General features: G+C 35.8%; 1 protein-coding gene across 7 annotated transcripts in view; it reads right to left on the reverse strand.

Annotated features, from left to right (window-relative positions):
- The window catches only part of SMARCA1 (SWI/SNF related, matrix associated, actin dependent regulator of chromatin, subfamily a, member 1), a 426,620-nt gene that overhangs the window by 394,688 nt on the left and 10,410 nt on the right, over positions 1-21,522 (reverse strand). For 5 of the 7 annotated variants that reach the window (XR_004622504.1, XM_034649949.1, XM_034649953.1 and 2 more), the window contains exons 6-16: positions 20,919-21,074; positions 19,194-19,325; positions 17,521-17,589; positions 13,420-13,529; positions 11,296-11,522; positions 10,254-10,375; positions 7,398-7,433; positions 6,308-6,460; positions 3,960-4,092; positions 2,674-2,822; positions 1,786-1,905 (exon numbers count right to left, since the gene is read on the reverse strand). Coding sequence is in view for 6 of the 7 variants with exons in the window: in XM_034649949.1 (XP_034505840.1) it covers positions 1,786-1,905; positions 2,674-2,822; positions 3,960-4,092; positions 6,308-6,460; positions 7,398-7,433; positions 10,254-10,375; positions 11,296-11,522; positions 13,420-13,529; positions 17,521-17,589; positions 19,194-19,325; positions 20,919-21,074 (1,407 nt within the window). In the remaining variant the exon portion in view is untranslated. The remainder of the gene's footprint in view (positions 1-1,785; positions 1,906-2,673; positions 2,823-3,959; positions 4,093-6,307; positions 6,461-7,397; positions 7,434-10,253; positions 10,376-11,295; positions 11,523-13,419; positions 13,530-17,520; positions 17,590-19,193; positions 19,326-20,918; positions 21,075-21,522) is intronic. The other 2 variants (XM_034649950.1, XM_034649955.1) reach the window with 1 other exon arrangement.

Consider the following 21,522-nt stretch of genomic DNA (forward strand, 5'->3'; position numbering starts at 1 on the left):
TCAACAATAAGAAAACAACCTGGTTTTAAAAATGGGCAAAAGCCTCGCCAAAGAAGACACACAGATGGAAATAAGCAAATGAAAAGATGCTCAAAATTTTAAGTCAGTGAAATGCAAATTAGAATGAGATACCACTAAACACCTTTTAGAATGGCCAAAATCCAGAACACTGACAACACCGAATGCTAGTGGGAATATGGAGCAACAGGAATTCTCATCCATTGCTCATGGGAATGCAAAATAGTATAGCCACTTTGGAAGAAGGGTTGGCAGCTTCTTACAAAACTAAACATAAGTGTATCATACACTCCAGCAATCACGCTCCTTGTCATCTACCCAAAGGAGTTGAAAATCTGTATCTACCCAAAAACCTGCATGTGGATTTTTATGACAGCTTTATTCATAACAGCCAAAACTTGGAGACAACCAAGATGTCCTTCAGTATATGAATGAATGAATAAATTGTGATACATCCAGACAATGGAGTATTACTCAGCACTAAAAAGAAATGAGCTATCAAGCCATGAAAAAACATACAGGTACCTCAAATGCATACAACTAAGTGAAAGAAGCCATTATGAAAAGGCTACATACTATATGATTCCAACTATATGATATTCTGAAAAAAGCAAAACTATGGAGATAGTACAAAGATTAGTTGTTGCCAGAGGCTATAGAGAGAGAATGAATAGTCAGAGCACAGAGGACTTTTTAGGGCAGTGAAACTATTCTGTATGATATTGTAATGGTGGATACATCCCATTACACATTTATCGAAACCCATAGAATGTACAATACCAAAAGTGAACCTTAACGTAAAAGATGGACTTTGGATGATAATGATGTGTCAATGTATGTTCAAGTGTCACAAATGTACCACTCTGATGTGGGATACTGATAGCATAGTAGGCTGTGTTTATTTGGGGCAGGTAGAATATGGGAACTCTGTATTTTCCACTTTATTTTGTTGTGAATCTAAAACTGCTCTTAAAAATAAAGCTGTTCTTTAAAATTGCAATATGAGATCCTGGATTGTATCCCCTGGAACAGGGAAAGAACATTAGGGAGAAAACATGTTAATTTGATAAATGTACTAAGATTTTGCATATTGTTAACATTAGGGGAAGCTAATGAAAGATATATGTGAACTCTGTACTATTTTTTGTAATAAAGTCTAAAGTCATTTCAAAATTTTGAATTTTTAATTATAGCCATAATTTCAAACAAATTAAATAAAATTCCCATTTCCTCAAAGGACCTTTGCTGTCCATGCAGTATATTACTATACCCTCCACTTGATAGTGGAGAAAAATGAGTACCCAAAGTCACTTAATTAGTGATACAGTTGGGAATTCAGCTTCAAAATCCAGGAAATCCATCACGATCCTATACTGCTTCTCAAAAACAATAGTAGTAGCAGCAACAGCAGCAAAAATGATGAGAAGGATGATGGTAATCATCATCATCATCATCACCATCACCATCATCCAGCAAAATTTATTAAAGATAGCAACTGCATGAGATCTGACCTACATCAAATTTCACTCCATAGCAGAGCATTGTAATAGGTAAGTGCCAGTGGGGTTTTTTAATTTTATTGTTATTTTAATTTATTTTTTTAAGTAATCCCCACACCCAACGTGGGGCTTAAACTCACAACCCCAAGATCAAGAGTCACATGCTCTACCAACTGAGACAGCCAAGCGTCCCTGTCAGTGTTTTTTAATAATGGTTATGGGGAGAAATGCTAATTTGAGAGTCCAATGGCTGAGGGTAAAAAGTTACCTTCTGTTTTTCTCTATAATCTTCTCCTTCAAACTTGTACAAACTTTGTTCAGTGTCCATTCTAAAATTTCTCAGAGAAGACTCTCCCATTTTCTGCAAGCGTTCATTCATCTCTGCAGTCTACAGTTCAATGCATTGAAATTAGAAAATTATCACTGAATTACTTATAAAAATCTGTGGGCTCTCTATCTTTTCAAAAGTCAAGTTTGACATGAAATTTCCAATCTGTTAATTTACAAGGTAAGAATGCAATGCTAACAGTAAATGAATATAAATTTAACTTGCTCCAAGTATTTTAAATATTTAAATGGTTATTCAAGTATTCTTAATTAGGCTTTCTTTAAAATCATTTATCCCTAAAGATGTAGCCATATCATAATTTCTGTCTACTTTTACTTATGTTTGAAATTCTCCAAAATAATTTGTTAAAAAAAAGTAAATTCAATACAAAATTGCAATATTCTGAGTTTATTATACTTTAACAAATAATCCTTTAATATCTCATGAAATGTTCACAAAAGATTGTCAGTTAATGCAATGTATCAGCAGATAATTTCTAATCCAGTGCAAGAAAAAGGTTGCAAAAAAGTAGTCCTGATATATGTGATTGAACATGAAATTTATTTGGCTTTTAAGTAAATACCAACATTATTTTCAATAAACATGAGATATAAGGTCACTCAATTTTAAACTCTAGTTCTTAGTCTTTCTTACCAAAAATTAAACTAAAAAACCCTAAACTACCTCTGGATATAAAACTACGAATCCTTAGAGAGAACACAAGTCATTTGAAACATGCATTTGAAACAACACAAATCCAATTAAGCATACTGCAGTATGTTGATTTTAAAGCAATTCATCATGAAAACAAATGCCATTTTAACTAACCTTCTTTTCCCCTCTTTCCAGAAGAGTTGTAATATCTTCATCTGTCAGCTCACTTTCTTTAGAAGCAAAAACATGGGTGGCTCCATGACGTATCATTTGCAACATTTCCTCTTTTGCCAGCTTGTTAGACTGTTGGTCAATGAGTCTTCCTAATAATAAAAATAAAAGTTGTGTATATTCAATTATATTCCAGAGAAAGCACAGCATAATAGTTCTAATCAGACACTACCACATTTAACCGAAGTAAAGCTTTATAAGCACAGAAAATTAGTGAGCTTTTAAGTTATATTAACAAACACACCTACAAGTTTTTCTTCTTTTTTTGTTTGATGTAGTGTTCCATGATTCATTTTTTGCATATAACACCCAGTGCTCCATGCAATATGTGCCCTCCTTAATACCCATCACGGGGCTATCCCATCCTCCCACCCTACAAGTTTTTCTTCTATCATACCTTCTATTTCACTATGAGTTTCCTTCAGTAAAATTCAATTAAAACTCAGAAGAACAGAAACATTTTTTTCATTTTCAAACTTCATTTTTCAGATCAAATTTCTTTCTATCAACAGGCAATCTCTAATATTAGGGTTTAAAAAAATTTTAGGGATGCCTGGGTGGCTCAGTCAGTTAAGTGTCTGCCTTCAGCTCAGGTCATGATCCCAAAGTCCTGGGATGGAGGCTCGTCTCCCTGCTTCTCCTTCTCCCTTTGCCCCTCCCCTGCTCTGCTCGTGTGTGCGCGCGCAAGCTCTATCTCTCTCATAAATAAAGTCTTAAATCTTAAAAAAAAAATTAACTAGACATTTTAACTGCTAAGTAATATCAGTTACTTCAGAAGACATGCCACTGGCATTCAACCATAAGCTAGTGATGTTCAACTATCTATAAAATGAATTGAATGTGAGGCTTTAAATTAAATAGATTTAAATTAGCACTTTTCTAAAAAATTGACTTTTTTCCTGTAAGTTTGCAAATTTTAGTCAACTTTAAAAGTAATCTCCTTGGGGTGCCTGGGTGGCTCAATCAGTTAAGCGTCCAACTCTTGATTTCAGATCAGGTCATGATCACAGGGTCCTGGGATGGAGCCCCACATCTGGCTCCCCACTCAGCAGGGAGTCTGCCTGGCTCCCTCTCCTTCTGCCCCTCCCACCCCACACGCATGTGTCCGTGCTCTCTCTCTAAAATAAATAAATAAATCTTTAAAAAAATAAATAAAAGTAATCTCCTTCAAAGAAAATTACATGTGTCTTGGGAAAAAAGCACCTAATTAAGTTTATGTGTATCCGTACCCTGTTGTATAACAATTGAGTCAAGTCGCAGTTTTATCTCTGCTCTTTCTACAATCCTTTCTTCAACAGTATTATCAGTGATGAGACGGAACACACGTACTGGCTTCTTCTGACCAATACGATGTGCTCGATCCTAGAAGAAAGAATCCTAATATAAGATATTGGGTATTCTGGATAAAATATATAGTACAGCACCATATGCTACAAAATTCTGAATACAAAATTAGTTTCTGAACTCTCTAGACCTGCTGCTTTTTAAAGGAGGATGATGAACATTAAGAATATCTCTGGGGCATCTGGGTGGCTCAGCCGGTTAAGCGTCTGCCTTTGGCTCAGGTCATGATCCCAGGGTCCTGGGATCGAGCCCTGAGCCCTGCATTGGGCTCCTTGCTCAGCAGGGAGTCTACTTCTCCCTCTCCCTCTGCTCCGCACCCCATCCCCGCTTGTGCCCTCTCTCTCTCTCTCAAATAAATAAAATCTTCTTTAAAAAAAGGAATATCTAGAGGTCCCTGTGACCAAAAAAATCTGCCAATATTATACTATACCATTAATAGTAAATTTCTAGAACAGCAACAGCCAAAGCCCCTTTAAGATGAAGACTAGGGGGAGTTTACTAAGCAACTTTAAGCCACTAAATGCAAACATCTTCCACACTAGCAAGTAGTTTTGTGAGGTGGAAAGTAGTAAGGGTTGCTACGGCGGCAAAAGTCCGCGTAATCAAGCAGTTCTTTCTACTTATGGAGGCAATTCAGGGATATGTAATAAAAGATAATAAAAATTAATGGTATATTAATATCCTTACTATATAGTGGTCTAGAATTAGTCCTATAGTTTACAGTTGGTAAAGGTGACAGATGGCTAGTTCTGATAATATAAAAACAGCTAGGGGGAGTGTTTTTAAAACACAGAAGCTGCTAGAGCAAATAGGTAAAGGGAGGAGGGCAGTTGAGAAAAACAAATCAAAGAAATAAGATTCGAAACAGTCCTTGAAATAAATATAAAAACACTAGAGCTCAGTAACAATTTCAACAAAGCACACTGATTGAGAATGCAACACCCCTACACAAATTTTAAAATTTCAAACACTAATCAGTAAATCATAAAAGATCAGCTACACTCTAACATTTTAAGGAAATGAAGTGTTATCAACAGGTTTTTCAGTTTAGTAACCCTGTAACTTACTGGGGCTTACTCCTACTGGGTCATATCAAACAGGGAGCTCAGTACCATGCTAAAATAATGATAAAAAGGCATTTCAATTTAAAAATGTCCTGGGGCGCCTGGCTGATTCAGTCAGCTTGGTGACCGTTCAAGTCATGATCTTATGGGTCATGAGATTGAGCCCCGCGTGCTCAGCAGGGAGTCTGCTCGAAGATTCTTTCCCTCTGCCCCTATCCCCACTCATGCATGTGCACACACATGGGCGCATGCTCTCTCTCTCTCTCAAAATACAAATAAATCTTTTTAAAAATTTAAAAATTAAAACACCCTGATGGTCAATTTGTTTCAATTCTCTTATTAAAAAAAAAAGGAAGTTGGGGAGTTCACTCCCGGGTTTCAGCACCAAAAAATATAAATATATAAAATTTAAAAAAGGAAGGACTTCTCAGCTATGCCTCATTGACATCTGACTTTAATTGCTTTCAAAGATAGTAAAGTATCCCATAACTTTTTGGGATTTTGAGTGCATAGCTATTTTGCATCTTTGTACTTCTGAAATTACATTTCTTTATCTTAAAATGTGAGTCACACTGACAGAAGTTGTAGCTCTAATACAGCAAATGACAGCATGATAACAGGTAAAAGAAATAGCTCCTTGAATTTTTTTTTTAAAAGGGTAGGATAGTTTCCCATGGTGTCCTTAGGTATCAAATGTTTTCCTGGAATATATTCCTGTTAACCTTTTTACCTCCTCATCCCAAATGTTTTATTACAAAAGTTGAAATCATACCTCTCTCAATTTTAGTGCTAAGGATTTTAATATATTTAGTTGTTCAGAAGAATTAACTTTTTCACTTTTTAACAGATTAACTTTTTAACACTTTTCATTAAGACTTATGTATATGTCCTCTTCAATATTCAGGAGTGGGAAAAAAAAATTCTGTTTCATGATAAATGCCAAAATAGACACACAAATGCTGTAGTTGGATTTGGGGTGCTTGTTTGTTTCTTTTTGTGTTTTTGTAATTAGCACAGCATCTTTGTTTTCCAAGATAATCTATTTTAACATCTAGAAAACCTCCCAAAACTTGTTGTTGCCCTTTTATCATAAGTTACATCTGTGCTGCGTAAATAATAATAGTATTTCTAGATAAAATAAATTTCTGACATCGTTAAAGATTACTAACCATAGCTTGTAGATCAACCTGTGGATTCCAGTCTGAATCATATAGTATAACCACATCAGCACTTGCCAAGTTAATTCCGAGACCTCCAGCTCTGGTACTCAGCATAAAGATGAACTTGTTACTATTAGGAACATTAAAGGCCTCTATTGCTTCCTTTTTTTAATTGACACAGGAGATGGAAGAAAACGAAAGAAAAATAAAATTATATTAACAGAGTCCTTAAGAAAGAAATATTTTAACATGCATATTCAAAAGCCCACTTTATGATATTCTTCCATCTCAAAAATACTTAAGCATATATCTATATACTGTACTGTGTGAATTGCTGTAGATGTTACATAAAGCTCCTAATCTTTAGACACTTACACCAAAAGAGACAAACTCAGAACAATCGCATAGACAAATTTAACTAGGCAAGCAATAAGTCATTAAATTATTTAAAGCAACAGCAGTGAAAAGGTTTTAATTGAGTGAGAGCTGAAAAATATCTAGGAGGTAAAATGTCAGCCATCTCAACTTCATTCCCATTAGTTTATATAGGATAAACAAAGAAGGTATAGTTTGGAAGACCAACCAAGAAAGAAAAAGGTTCAGAAATGTGAGTAAGAGAATTGGATAAAGGGGAAGTTAAGGAGATTTATTTCCATATGGTGACAAGGGGCAAACAGGGAAGTAATGAGGAAATTCAGTAAGGTAACCCAGGGATACTTAGTAAAGAGTTTTAAAAATTAATGGGATGTTAATATCCCTACTATATAAAGATCTCATACAAATTAATTAGAAATAAACACTAAGACCCCAATAGAAAAATGAGCAAAAAAAGGGGGAAAAAAGAACAGACAATTCACAGAAGAACAAATACAAATGGCTAATAAATACAAAAATAATGTTCAATCTCACTAATAATCAAATAAATGCAAATTAAAACATAATACCATTTTTTGAAGATTAAAAAAATGATAATACTCAATGTTGACGAGGGGCGGTGAGACGGGCACTCTCATACATTGCTGCAGGGAATGGAAATTGGTACAACCTTTCTGGAAAGCAATTTGGCAATATGCATCAAGAGTCTTAAAAATGTTCATACCCTTTGACCCAGTAATTCCACTTCTAGGAATTTATCCTAAGGAAATAATCAGAAATGTGCACAAAGATTTATGTATAAGGACTTTCACTTTAGCATTATTTATAATAGTGAAAAAATTGGAAACAACCTAAATGATCAACAATTGGGAGATAAATTATTTATAGTATGTTTACTGGATGTAATACTCTACTTAAATTATTTTTACAATGAATTTTATTATTGATATAGGGAAGTACAACATAATGCTGAGTAAAAAAATGTTACCAAACTTTACATATAGTATCTATAATATAATATCAATTACTTACATAAATTAAATATACAAAAAGAGATTGGCCAGAAATACTTTTATTTTGCAAATTTCCTTCAGCAATCATATATTACTTTTATAATAAAAAAATACAGGAAGTCATATTTTTAATGAATGGAATGGCATGGTCAAAAGTTGCAGCAGAGAAGGTGACGCTCACTGCCGCGGTCCATACAGCATGTAGAGGGGGCAGTATAGAAAGCAGCACGGTGTAGTGAGAGGCAATTTGGTGTAGAGGAAATAGCAAAAACCTGGTGTAAATCATTACCATTTATTACATATGTATTTCTAAGCAAGCATTTAACCTCTCTGAGACAGTTTCAAGTGGAGAAAATGATATCAGTAAATTATACTTTACTGGGCTGCTAGGAGAATTCAACTGGACCTATACATTGCGTAGCTTAGAGTCGTTTCTTGACAAATGTTAGATCCTTTCCCTATGAAAGTGAGGAGGCCAATTAGGTAAAGGTTATAGGAACTGTGCCAGAGGATGACCAGAGACTTAGCTAGCTGAATTAAGCTGTAGCAATGAAGAAAGGGCAAAAGAACTATTGAAAAAGAATTGCTTATTAACAGCTGGTAAATAATTAGAGTAAGGAATCAAATGTGGCTTCACCTTCTTACTAGGAAAATAGATGAAACGATCATGTGGACAACAGTATAATGGGAAAATGAGGTATTTCCAAAAAAAAAAAAAAAAAAGAAAGAAAGAAAAGAATAGCTCTGACTTTGCTGTATCTAAAGTCAACATATCTAATTCAAAGCCTCTGAAGGGAGAAATTATTTGAAATTTTAAGAAACCAGAATAATTTGGGTATAATTAGGTAAAGTCCAAATTGTTCATAAGCAGGGAGATCAGTCAGAAATGCAAATTGGCTATTTGAGGTCAGAAAGTACCTACTTTTCTGCCTTAGTATCATCTTCATTCCAGGAAAAAGGGTCATTTTGAATAACATTATATGGCTTGTGCTTAATGTGGATTTGGAGAAACTCATTCTGAGGAATAAATCAGCAAAAGCTCAATAAAGCTTCAAGTTACCATTTCAGAAAAAGTAAAGTACTATAGAGCAGGGACCAGTGTAAACTTTGAAATACCCGCATATTTGTAAATGTTATCGAAAATGTTTCCCCACAATGGGTAGCAGGTAAACCCTTAGTATGAAAAGGGCCTGTGTGCCTGCTATGGACCCTACCCTATGCTACAGCTAAACTTCAATAAGGAAGCATACAAGGGACAGAGTGCTCACTGAAGCTATAGAAGGAGAGGGACATGGACTAAGAGTCTTTGTGGACTGAGATGGGGCCATAAAGCTGAGAGGTAAAAGGGCTGTGTGCAATTTCATGACACGCAGTATATATAATATACCCAACGATCCTCACAACATTGTCAGAAAAAAAGAAGCCTAGGTATTAACATTACCCTGATAATAAAGATACTGAGGCTCAGAGAATTAAACAGCTTGCATACACTACAAAGTGGTCGAGTTGGTGCTGAAATTTAGGTCTTCTGAAACCAAGTTCAATGCATTTTCCACTATACCATGAAATCACAATCTTTGCCCAGAGCATGAGGAGAGACTTTAGAAACCACAGACAGAGCCTTGAAGGACCACAGAAAAGCTAAATTAGCAAAGCCCTCCCCCCAAAAAAGTATTTAAAGGGTTTAAATACATTAGACCCATGACATTCATGAGGGATAATCTAAAGATCTGTAAGAATTCCCAAATTTGAGACGGACACTGTGTGCTAGGTAGGCTTCCTCACTAGCTAAGTAACTCATCCCTATACACCAACCTTTCAGTATTCCAAGATCCAAATGCATGATAAGCACCTATACCTATGTTGTCAAATTTCAGTTTTACAGAAATATAACACTGAGATTATTCCCTTTACAAATTACTGTTTCATGAGTCTTTAGACTTGCTCATAAACTGGAAAAATCTCAACTGTTAAACTCCACAAATGGCGAGGGTCTACTGTAGGAAGCAAATCAAGAAAAGAAAATGCCAGGGGCGCCTGGGTGGCACAGCGGTTAAGCGTCTGCCTTCGGCTCAGGGCGTGATCCTGGTGTTATGGGATCGAGCCCCACATCAGGCTCCTCTGCTAGGAGCCTGCTTCTTCCTCTCCCACTCCCCCTGCTTGTGTTCCCTCTCTCGCTGGCTGTCTCTATCTCTGTCGAATAAATAAATAAAATCTTTAAAAAAAAAAAAAAAGAAAAGAAAAGAAAATGCCAGAATCAGAGATTAAAGAGTAGGATGAGAAACAGTAATCAGAAGGTCAGAGATAGCAGTGGTTAGAGGAGGTAAGGGTGTAATGGTGTAGTATCCTTTAGATAAGTAAGGATGTCCTTGAAGACCTTGAAAAGGATGCTTTGTAAAGAGTCAGTATAATGCAAGCCAAACTGAAGAGCTCAGAGAGAGGTGTTAGTGAGAAATTCAACGCACCTAGCTATTAAAAAAAGGCCAAAGTTCAAAACTACTTAATGATGAAAAACATGGCTTAATTGAACTGATTTTTGAAGTTTTGTTTTATCTTCTTTTCCTCACCTCTCTTTCTTCATGTGGGGTTTGTCCATCCAGTCGACAATACTCATAACCACGCCACATACAATAATCCTCCAAAATGTCCAGCAAGCGAGTCATCTGGCTGAAAATGAGAACCCTTGAACCTAAAACATTTCCCCCAAAAAAGCAAGTTATTCAACTTGTGTAAAACTAATTTGAACATTACAAAAATATAAGTAAACATCACATGTAATATAAATATATAGTACATGAACACTTCGTGAAACACACACACACATACACCTTCAAGGAATGCTATACAAAATTATGCACTGCTGAGTTATGCATGTTTAAGGATTTCAAAACCCTCCACACATACTGAGATGATTTAAAGTCTGCCTTTTCTCTGTTCTGAGGATGAGTGATTGGTCCACACAACATTTCACTAAACTACTTCAATAGTCTCCCAACTAGTCTCCCGTTTCTCATCTCCCATCCTCAAGTAGAACCCCTGCGCTGCTTCAAAGGTTCTCCTCCAAACATACAAGTCTGATCATGTCAGCTGACACAGCAAAATCTTCTATGACACACCTCCCTGCCTGCCTTCCAAATAGTCCAAACTTCTCAAAGCATGTTTAAAAGGCCTTCCATAATCTGACCCCATCCAACTTTCCAGATTCATCAACTGCCACTCTACCCCAAATACTGCAAGCTCTGCATTCCCTTTTTTCACACTTCTGTTTCACTGCCCTGTAAAATGCTTCCCCCTCCTTTTTCCATGATTTACTCCTAGACATTCTCCAGGGCTCTTCAAATGTCGCTTTTGTGAAAGTTTCCCCAACTCTCAGTTTCTCAACATATGATGGGCACAACGAATTGCAACTGTTCCTCCTCACTTCATCCTGAGTTCTTATGCTTCTTTGTATACCCAGCCCATCAGACAATTCCTGGCAGATAATAAGTACTCAACAATGTTTGCTGAATGAGTGAATGAATGAATGATGAGTAAATACGCAAAATGTTATTTACATACAAGTCACTAATATAAAGTCATTTCATGTTAATGTATAGATTTGTAACTCACCCTGTTCTTTGAGTTTGGCCAACAGTTTATCAAGAACTACCATTTTACCACTGTTGCTGACAATGTGCTCATCAGTGGTATAAGGGGGACCAGGTTCAGCACCATCAAACAAGTACGGATGATTACAACACTTTCGAAGCTGCATCAGAATGTTTAAGAGTCGCATCTTGTCCATCTTGCCAGCAGAGTTTAACACATCAATATCTTTCATCAGGATTTTTGTATACCTAAAATTTTTAACTATAATTAATCATTTATTATAGGTAATTGATGAATCACTAAATTCTACTCCTTGAAACCAATATTAAACTATATATTAACTAATTAAAATTTCAATAAAAATTTGAAAAGAAAAAAGTAAAAAAAATACTCAGTTTTGGTGAATATGTGGTAAAATAGGAAGATCTTATAAACTGACATGGATATATTAGTATGCTCTTTCTGAAGGGCAATTTGGCAAGATAAATAAGAAGTTTTAAAATGTGAATATTCTACATCTGTGATTTCATCCTTTGTGGATAGCGATGTAAGTGGAACAGTGTTCATCACAGCACTGTTCATAATAATAAAAGTTAAAGCAATCTAACTAAAAAAAAGTTTAATGCTATCAAGCACCATTCCTTTGGTGATCAGCATAGAGTCCTATTTAAAAATAAACAACAAATTCAATTTTGAAACTAAATCTGATCAGCAAAACCAAGAAACTTTTGAGCGTTTTAACTTGTATGTTGCCTACAAACCTGTTTCCTCTTGCTTTATTCATTGCTACAAATTGCGATCAGCTAATAACTATTCAGATATCTATATTTGATAATTATTCGATAACTACAATATTTGCTGAAAGTTGGCATCCAACTTTTACTTGTTTGAGCTAAAAACAATCACAATTTCTTATACCTAATCTTCGTAAGGCATTTTTTTCTGATCCGTAAACATTTTTCACTATCTTTTGTTGACATTTACCCAGGTGAAAATAGACCTATGTATCCACCTGAACAGTAATTAATATTTAATTATAATAACAGCCAACTTGAATTGAGTGAAAGTGTCAGGTATCATGTAAAGGGCTTTATATAAATGATCTTGTTAAATCTGCACAACTCTGAGGTATGAAACAACTTAGGGCCACAAAAAGAGACAAAGTAAGAGTTTGATCTTATGTGTGAATCCATAGAAATACACTCTTCACCACTACCCTACACTGGTTTCAGTAGTAGAGAAGTCATTATATATTATAAGTGATCTAATTTTATTTATATTAGCAAGACTTTGCTTTTTTTTTTTTTAAGTAGGCTCCACGCCCAAAGCAGGGCCTGAACTCTTGACCCTGAGATCAAGACCTGAGCTGAGATCAAGATCAGATGCCTAACCGACTGAGCCATCCAGGTGCCCCACAACATTTTACTTCTTTTAACAGCATTTTTACATAAGCATGCCTGATTTATGATTCCCTGTGACTTCTCTTGTCAATTTCCTGCTTTGCCTGTATTTAAAAAACCAATTCAGCTTCTATTTTTATAATACCCACAATCGCTAGTCTCATCCATCTTATTATTACTTATTATTATGATTATTACTATTTTCACTGATGGAAAAAACAACAAACAAATGTGCAAGTGACACTAGCCTCTTTAACTCTGACATTGACTCATAAGCTAAGATTATTATCCCCATTTTATAGAAGGGAAACTGAGATTATACAATTTACCCCAGCTAAATAGCTACTAAGGGGCAAAGCATGGGATTCAAATACAGGTCTATAATTAATGAGGGCATGTGATGTAATGAGCACTGGGTATTATATAAGACTGATGAATCACTGACCTCTATGTCTGAAACTAATAATAAATGTTAATTGAATTTAAATTAAAAAATATTTTTTAAAAAAACAAATACAGGTCTATAGAATCAAGGCCCATGCTCTTTCCCAAAGGCTACATAAAATATTCACCAATTTTCTATTAAAATATTTGAACTACTTAACTTGCCATTTAAACATAAAATGTAAATTTTGATCTAAAGACACAACTGAAAAAAAATAAGGGCATAACTGAACCACTACAAAGCTAAATTTTAATAAATCCTTACACATAAATAAATTCCAATGGAAATAAAATAGCTCACCATTCTCGTTGCATTTTACTCAGTCCCAAGTAAATCTTTATTTCCTTTTTAGGAGGCAGGCTCTTCTCTACATCAGTTTTTATACGACGTAACAAAAATGGTTTTAAAACCTACAAAGTGATCGTTTTTATAAAAGTTTATATTTAATATCACAAACCGTATCTTTCATTGACAACACCGTAATCTGAAATTTACTTCCCAATGCATAACCTGAAAAACACTACCAATGCCAGTTGCCAATATTCTCAATAAAAAAGAACCAATGACCCATTAAAAAATCAAAACAGGGGACCTAAATTAGATATTCATAATTTGATGGCACAAGATACATTAAAAAGTAAGACAATAAGATTACTGACTATTGAATAAGCATGAAAGAATCATTTAAAAAAAAAGCTGCTGTCATACATTTGTTTTTTTATTCTGTATAGGAATAATTTTGATGGTAACAGACATTTTTCCAAAAAAGACATACAGATGACCAACAGACACACAAAGAAAACATGCTCAACACTCATCATCAGGGAAATGCAAATCAAAACTGCAATGAGGTATCACTTACACCTATCAGAATGGCTAGCACCAAAAAGACAAGAAATATCAAGTGCTGGCAGGGATGTAGAGAAAAAGGAACCTTTATACCCTGCTGGTGGGAATATAAATTGGTGCAGCTACTGTAGAAAACAGTATAGAGGTTCCTCAAAAAAATAAAAATAGAAATACCATATGATCCAATAATTCCACTACTGGGTATTTACCCACAGAAAATGAAAACACTAATTTGAAAAGATATATGCACCCCTATGATTATTGTAGTATTATTTACAATAATACTGTGTCCATTGACAGATGAATGGATAAGGAAGATGTGGTCTATACGTGTGTGTGTGTGTATATACACACGTGTATGTATGTATGTATATGTGTGTGTGTATGCATATATAAATACACACACACACACACACACACACTATGGAATGTTACTCAGCCATAAAAAAGGATGACATCTTGCCATTTATGACAACATGAATGGACCTAGAAGGTATTACACTAAGTGAAACAACAAGATTTTTGAATCATAGAGGAAATCTGAACTCAGAGTATGGATCAGAGAGTCTCTACAAGTGAGATAAAAATGCAGGCCATTTCAGAATAGTTAAATATATGAATGAAGAGAAAATGGTTCAGTGTTAAGGAAAATATGGATGAATAGAGAAAAAAGATGAAATAATCAGTGTATACCTGCCACACAGATTTTATCACAAGAAAATAATAGTGCTACCATCATCTATAGAGTACCTGCAATGTGCCAGACAGTGCACTATGAACTTCACAACCCAGAGTACTAAACCCTTACAATAAATCTTTAAGGGAAATGTGATTATTTTAATTTTGTTTCTTTTTTTAAAGATTTTATTTATTTATTTTAGAGAGAAGAAGACAGCTAGAGAGAGTGCATGAGCAGGGGGAGGGGCAGAGGGAGGGGCAGAGAATCTTAAGCAGACTCTAAGCTCAGTGTGGAGTCCAACGTGGGGCTCAATCTCACAACCCTGACATCATGACCTGAGCTGAAACCGAGAGCCAGATGCCCAACCACCTGAGCCACCCAGGTGCCCTTCAATTTTATTAACTTAACCAAAGTTATTTTGCTAGTAAGTGGTAGAAGCCAAATTCAAACCGCGATCAAGCTGATTCTACAATCAGCTCACCCCCTGATTAGCTACTGTGAGCCTGAACACGTTCCTTAACTTTTCTGAGCCTGTTTCCTCATCCATTCATCAAAAACAATGTGGTATATGTATATGACAAGCATTTGAAAATGAGGACAGTGATACCGGTTTCCAAAGCTTCTATGAAAATTTATGGCAGTACTTGTGTATAGAGCTTAACCACAGTAGATATGAGTAAACAGTAGCTATTACTGTTAGAGATCTATGGGAGGTAAGGAAAAGGAAAGAGTGAAAGACAACTTCTGATCTCTGGTTTGAGCCTCTTAAAACTGTCTAAGAGAGATTCTTTAAGAGTTTAAACTGCCTGTAAGACATTCAGACAGACTCAGAAGGCAGTGGGATATGCAGGAACTAGGCAAGAAATAATGGAAAGATAAATTTAGGAGTAATAAGTAGATAGGTGGTAGCTGTAACCATGGGAGTGGATCCCCAGGGAGAGCACATATGAAAAAGAAAGTCGAAGACAAAGCTCTACAAAACTCTAAACTTTTAGGGACAGACTGAGAAAGAAAAGCCTATAAAGGGGACTGATAAGAATGGCCAAAAAAGTAAGAGAAAATCCAAGAGAGAATCCATTCTGTACCCCAGAAACCAGGTAGGAAACAGTTTCATGCAGGAGTGGTTAGAAATGCTAAGCAGTACCGAGAATCCAAAATACTGAGCAAAAAGTGTACCCTGAATTCAGCAACTGGAAAATGATCGAAGACTTTCCAAGTTAAGTTTCAGTTACATAGAACGGATAGACACCAGTGGTCAATGGAATCAGGAGTAAAGAGGAGATTAGGTAGTGCAAATGGAGAAAATAAACCGCTTTTTCAAGAAGCTTAGCTATCAAGGGAAGAGACCAGAATCACAACTAGAGACACAGAATGTTAAGAGAATATATTTTGTATATGCGTGAGAGTGGGTGTGTATGGGTGTGGGTTTGGATTTTAATAAGGGCGATGCTTGAGCATGTTTACATGTTAAGAAAAAGAGCCAATACAGAGTGAGAGCTAGAAAAATCAGTCAATAAAAAGGATAAATTATGGGGAAAGTTCTCATAAGGAAGGGAGAGATGAGATCCAGGGTCATGTCAGATGACTTAGCCACTGACCAAAGAAAACACCTCTTCCCTTCACAAAGAAGGTTAACACATATGCAGATTATCTGTGGAAGCTGGATATCCTTGAAGGATTTCCTATCTAATAACTTCTTTTTTCTCTTTGAGAAAATAATGATGTTACTTACTGAGAAAGGAGGAGGGCACAGAATATCTAGGATAGAAGTCTTGGGGAGATTGCGGAAGGTCTGAAGCAGCTGTTATTGGCAATGGGAAAGAATGCTGTAGAAGGCCATGTTGAAGGATTGCTGGATATCAAATTCCAGCTTATGTTATAGAACATGGAACTGGAGTTGTTCCAACCTGTACAGTTGTATGACCTTCTTTATCAGTGTTGAACAGCCCCAGTACAGAGCAAGTCACTCTGCTAGTAAGTGGTAGAAGCAGAATTCAAACCCAGAAGACAGAGACAGTTACAGTATTCCAGTCTAGGGCTTCCACGGCAGAAATGGCGGACAGACAAGAAAGAAAGAAAGTTTGGGAGTATTGGCAAAAGGGTAGTTCAAGTGATAGAAAATGGGCTCATTGTTTGATAGAGATAAAAGTAGTAACGGGGCACTGACTGGCTCGCCAGTGCAGCCTGCAACTCTTGATCTTGGGGTTATGAGCTCGAGCCCATGTTGGGTGTAGAGATTACTTAAAAATAAAGTCTTTTAAAAAAAGAGGTAGAGAAAAGTAACAACAGAAATGAGGTGATGGATGAGAAGGCAGGGGTCCAAGGAATGGAGGTCTTTGTAAGGTAACAGAATAAGTACAGAAGGACTAACATGAATGAAAGAGCTAAAAAGGGATATAAGAAGTTGTTATCAAAGAATGGAAAACTGGTATTTAATGAATGTGAGGGAGTCACCTGGTGATGAGTGGATGACAGAGAAGAGAGTGGATGGAAGGTAGACCTGCAAGATAACTTCACCTTAAAGGAAGAGTTTAATGCATGATGGTGGAGAACTAGTGGCTTACAAGTGGCACTGGGGAACTAGGAAAATACTGATGCCATCTTAAGGAACTGTGAAGTATGGGAGTATGAACAGCCTCTAATGGGGAGGACCACATTAGCCATGCAGGAAAGCCAATGCAAAACAGCTGTTCCCTAGATGGCTGAAAACAGAGTAGAGTTCATTTCCCAAAGAGGCTGTCAGAAAGGCGGGAGGGAAAAGCAGTGAGACTGAGGCAGGAGGTAAACCCACAAGTTCAAACAGATTCTAGAGCAGTTTGTTTTCTGGCTTGGTATATGTATTTAATTACTAAATTTTCTTATCTATTACTTACTGCGTGAAGTCTTTCCACAAGTTTTTGATCACCAAGACAATTTTTAGTGTCAAACCAAGAGTCAAAGTCCTGTGGAGGGGTGAAAATTCTGCAGTAAGCACACAGGTGGTTGGTTTTTTTTTTTTTAATAAACTCAATATTGTATAAATTCTTATATAATGAGACAACAGTAATTCATTTTAAAAGCACTTTCAAAAATACATTCATTGTGATGGTCAATATTATTTACTTCTCAAAAATAGCTAAAATACTGGAGGAGTTAAAATTTTAACTCCACCAGCACTGTTACCTTAAAAGACTTTTATTAGGCTTCCCCATACCATAGTAGCATTATATTCAGTTTAGAGGTAGAGCAGGAATAAGAATATAAAATTGAAGACACATAATGATAACAAAAATTTTAAACAAACAATAAAAATAAACCAAAGCAAGATAAGGTATACAAACAAATGAACAGCTGAACTTGGTACTTTTTATTATCAATTAATATCAGTAATGAGGAAAATCAAACTCCAAAGTCCTTAAATCATTCAATTCAGTTTGCTGCACTAGCATAAACTTATGCTAATGATAAAAACAATGTAAATCACACATTTACAAAACACGTTGTTTTTCAAATCACACATTATGAGCTCTTTAGTACTCATCAAATGTTAATGACTACAATAATCAAAGGCCATTTAAAAGACCTGCCAAACTAGTATGTAGAAAGCCCTTCCAATTTAATTAAAAGAAAATTTTGAATTTACTACTATGAACTCAGCCTATTTCATAGCAGAAGTTGTGACAGCAATGCAATATAGACAAAGTGTAAGAGGCAGAATAATCTCAAAGAAAAGAAACATTATTTCTCTAAATATCCCCATTTGAAAAGTTTGTGATTAAGAGCTTTTTTTCTGAGAAACCAAAACACACAGATGAAGAATTACAAATGAAAAAGAGCGATAAATTTCAATCTACCTTCTATGCTTTGAAAACAGATGTCTGTGAACATAAGAAAATTATATTTAAAACACAAGGACTAGTATCCAAGATCTACAAAGAACTTCTCAAACTCAATATGCAAGAAACAAATAAACAAATCATAAAATGGGCAGAAGATATGAACAGACACTTTTCCAATGAAGACATACAAATGGCTAACAGACACATGAAAAAATGTTCAAAATCATTAGCCATCAGGGAAATTCAAATCAAAACCACACTGAGATACCACCTTACGCCAGTTAGAATGGCAAAGATAGACAAGGCAAGAAACAACAATTGTTGGAGAGGATGTGGAGAAAGGGGATCCCTCCTACATTGTTGGTGGGAATGCAAGTTGGTACAGCCACTCTGGAAAACAGTGTGGAGGTCCCTTAAAAAGTTAAAAATTGAACTACCCTATGACCCAGCCATTGCACTACTGGGTGTTTACCCCAAAGATACAGACGTAGTAAAGAGAAGGGCCATATGCACCCCAATGTNGGGGGTGGGGGAAGGGGATAGACTGGTGATGGGTAGTAAGGAGGGCACGTATTGCATGGTGCACTGGGTGTTATACGCAACTAATGAAGCATCAAACTTTACATCGGAATCTGGGGATGTACTGTATGGTGATTAACATAATATAATAAAATAAAATTAAAAAAAATAAAAAATAAAAAAAAATAAAACACATGACTTAAACTTACATCTGCAGAATTAAAGACATCAGGCAATAAAAAGTTGAGTAATGCCCAGAGTTCATGCAGGTTATTCTGCAAAGGTGTTCCAGTTAGGAGCAAGCGGTTGGTTGACTTAAACTCACGAACGATCTCTGAAAGCTAGAAAGGTTAACAGTCATGTTAACATTGCTTTATTTATTAGAATTCTCAAAATCCAGTTCTTTATCCAACCAATACATGTTTTGAATAATATAAATCTTGAAAATTATTTTTCTATAGAAAAATATCCTGGGGGCTCCTGGGTGGCTCAGTCGTTAAGCATCTGCCTTCAGCCCAGGGCGTGGTCCCAGGGTCCTGGGATTGAGCCCCGCATTGGGTTCCCTGCTCCGCTGGGAGCCCGCTTCTTCCTCTCCCACTCCCCCTGCTTGTGGTTCCCTCTCTCGCTGGCTGTCTCTCTCTCTGTCAAATAAATAAATAAAATCTCTAAAAAAAAAAAAAAGAAAGAAAAAAGAAAAATATCCTAGTTCAGGTGACATTGCCACAATGAATCACAACTAAACAAAATATTCTAGGCATTTCTACACTTACAAGAATGCAAATCATAGTCATACCTGAGACCCCTCCCTCACTTCAAAAAATTTATTTTCTCCATTTTTGGTCCACACAGTCAATACTCCATGGAATCCAGGCTAGTCAGTTTACACAATAATATCTCCTTCTCCCTGACAATCATGTTCATCTACATACCTAGCCAAGTTCTAACTTGGCCTGGTGACAATTTCTAAACACCAGAGTTGCACCCATTTTTCCTATATTAACTTTCTAAATATAAGACTATAAAAATTAGGGGCGCCTGGGTGGCACAGCGGTTAAGCGTCTGCCTTCGGCTCAGGGCGTGATCCCTGCGTTATGGGATCGAGTCCCACATCAGGCTCCTCTGCTGTGAGCCTGCTTCTTCCTCTCCCACTCCCCCTGCTTGTGTTCCCTCTCTCGCTGGCTGTCTCTATCTCTGTCGAATAGATAAATAAAATCTTTTTAAAAAAATTAAAAAAAAGACTATAAAAATTAACGTATAAAACATAAAAGAACAGTAATCTCACCAATAAAAATGCGTATTTTTATAACACTCTTAAACAATTATCCTCTAACATGCGTCCTCTTTTTTGGGTATTAGTTTCAATTTGAAATTAGTATGATCCACCTGGTGGTTTTGCTCCAGTTCTGTCCCTGTCTCTCCCAAAGTAGCCCAGTGATCCAAAGAGAGGTTCATCATAATAATTGATGCTTTTCCTACTGTTGATGGAGTTGAATGGCAAGAAATATTGATATTTTTCAAAATTAACACCACACTCTAATTCACACAAATCAGATAATTACAGGAAATGATTTTTTTCTAATCCTTATGAATACACATAAGCTGGTAGGCTCCTCAATAAAAGACGAATCAATGCAAATGACTTTTGTACACCAAATATTACCAAAATATTAAAATACTGTAGCATAACAGAGTTAGGCTGCAACAGGTATAGCAAATGAACACCCAATCTTCTTTATATTAAAAACTGTGCTCAATTTTCATTCATCTCATACTCAATAATTTAAACTTTAAAACCATTTTTTAAAACTGATTTTCATTCACATTCTGTGAATAAAATCACAATCTTCCAACCCTTTTTAATTTTGAATATACAGAAGAAAACCGACATGGTAGTTAAAAGAAAATTTTAACAATGCTATTGAAAACTGGCTTACCTTAGATTTTTCATTCTTTATTCTATGAGCCTCATCAATGACTAGGTATCGCCAATGAAACTTTTTGAATACAGATTTTTCTTTAATTACCATCTCATAAGAAGTAACACAAACATCCCATTCTCCTGGCATCATTTCATCACGAATAAAAGCAGCCTAATGCAAAATAAAGTTCCTCATATTAGAATACACTGACAAGATGGTTACAGAATTAAAACAACAAGAGAATATTAATAATTCTAAGAGACATGGGAATCATTTAGTCTCATCCATTTTAAAGACAGGAAAGCCAAGGCCCAAAGACACATCTGTGGGCAATTATCTGGATGACATGCTAATATATACAACAACAAAATAGAAGCAAATGCTCCCCTCAAATGAGTACAGCATATCCAATGAACTGGAGAAGTTCTTACCACCAGAAGATGACTACATTACTAGGCTCTCTTCATAGGACAGATGGTCCAAAGAGACATGGGCAAAGTAACTGCCATCCGAAAACCATGCTCTCATCAAGAGCCAAGCATTACCAACTATTACCGACACAGTTTTAACAGATGTAAAGAACTCAATATACAAGAATGATTTCAACCTTTTGAGATCT

This window comes from Ailuropoda melanoleuca, chromosome X, assembly GCF_002007445.2.
Source record: "Ailuropoda melanoleuca isolate Jingjing chromosome X, ASM200744v2, whole genome shotgun sequence".
NCBI classification, from domain to species: domain Eukaryota; kingdom Metazoa; phylum Chordata; class Mammalia; order Carnivora; family Ursidae; genus Ailuropoda; species Ailuropoda melanoleuca.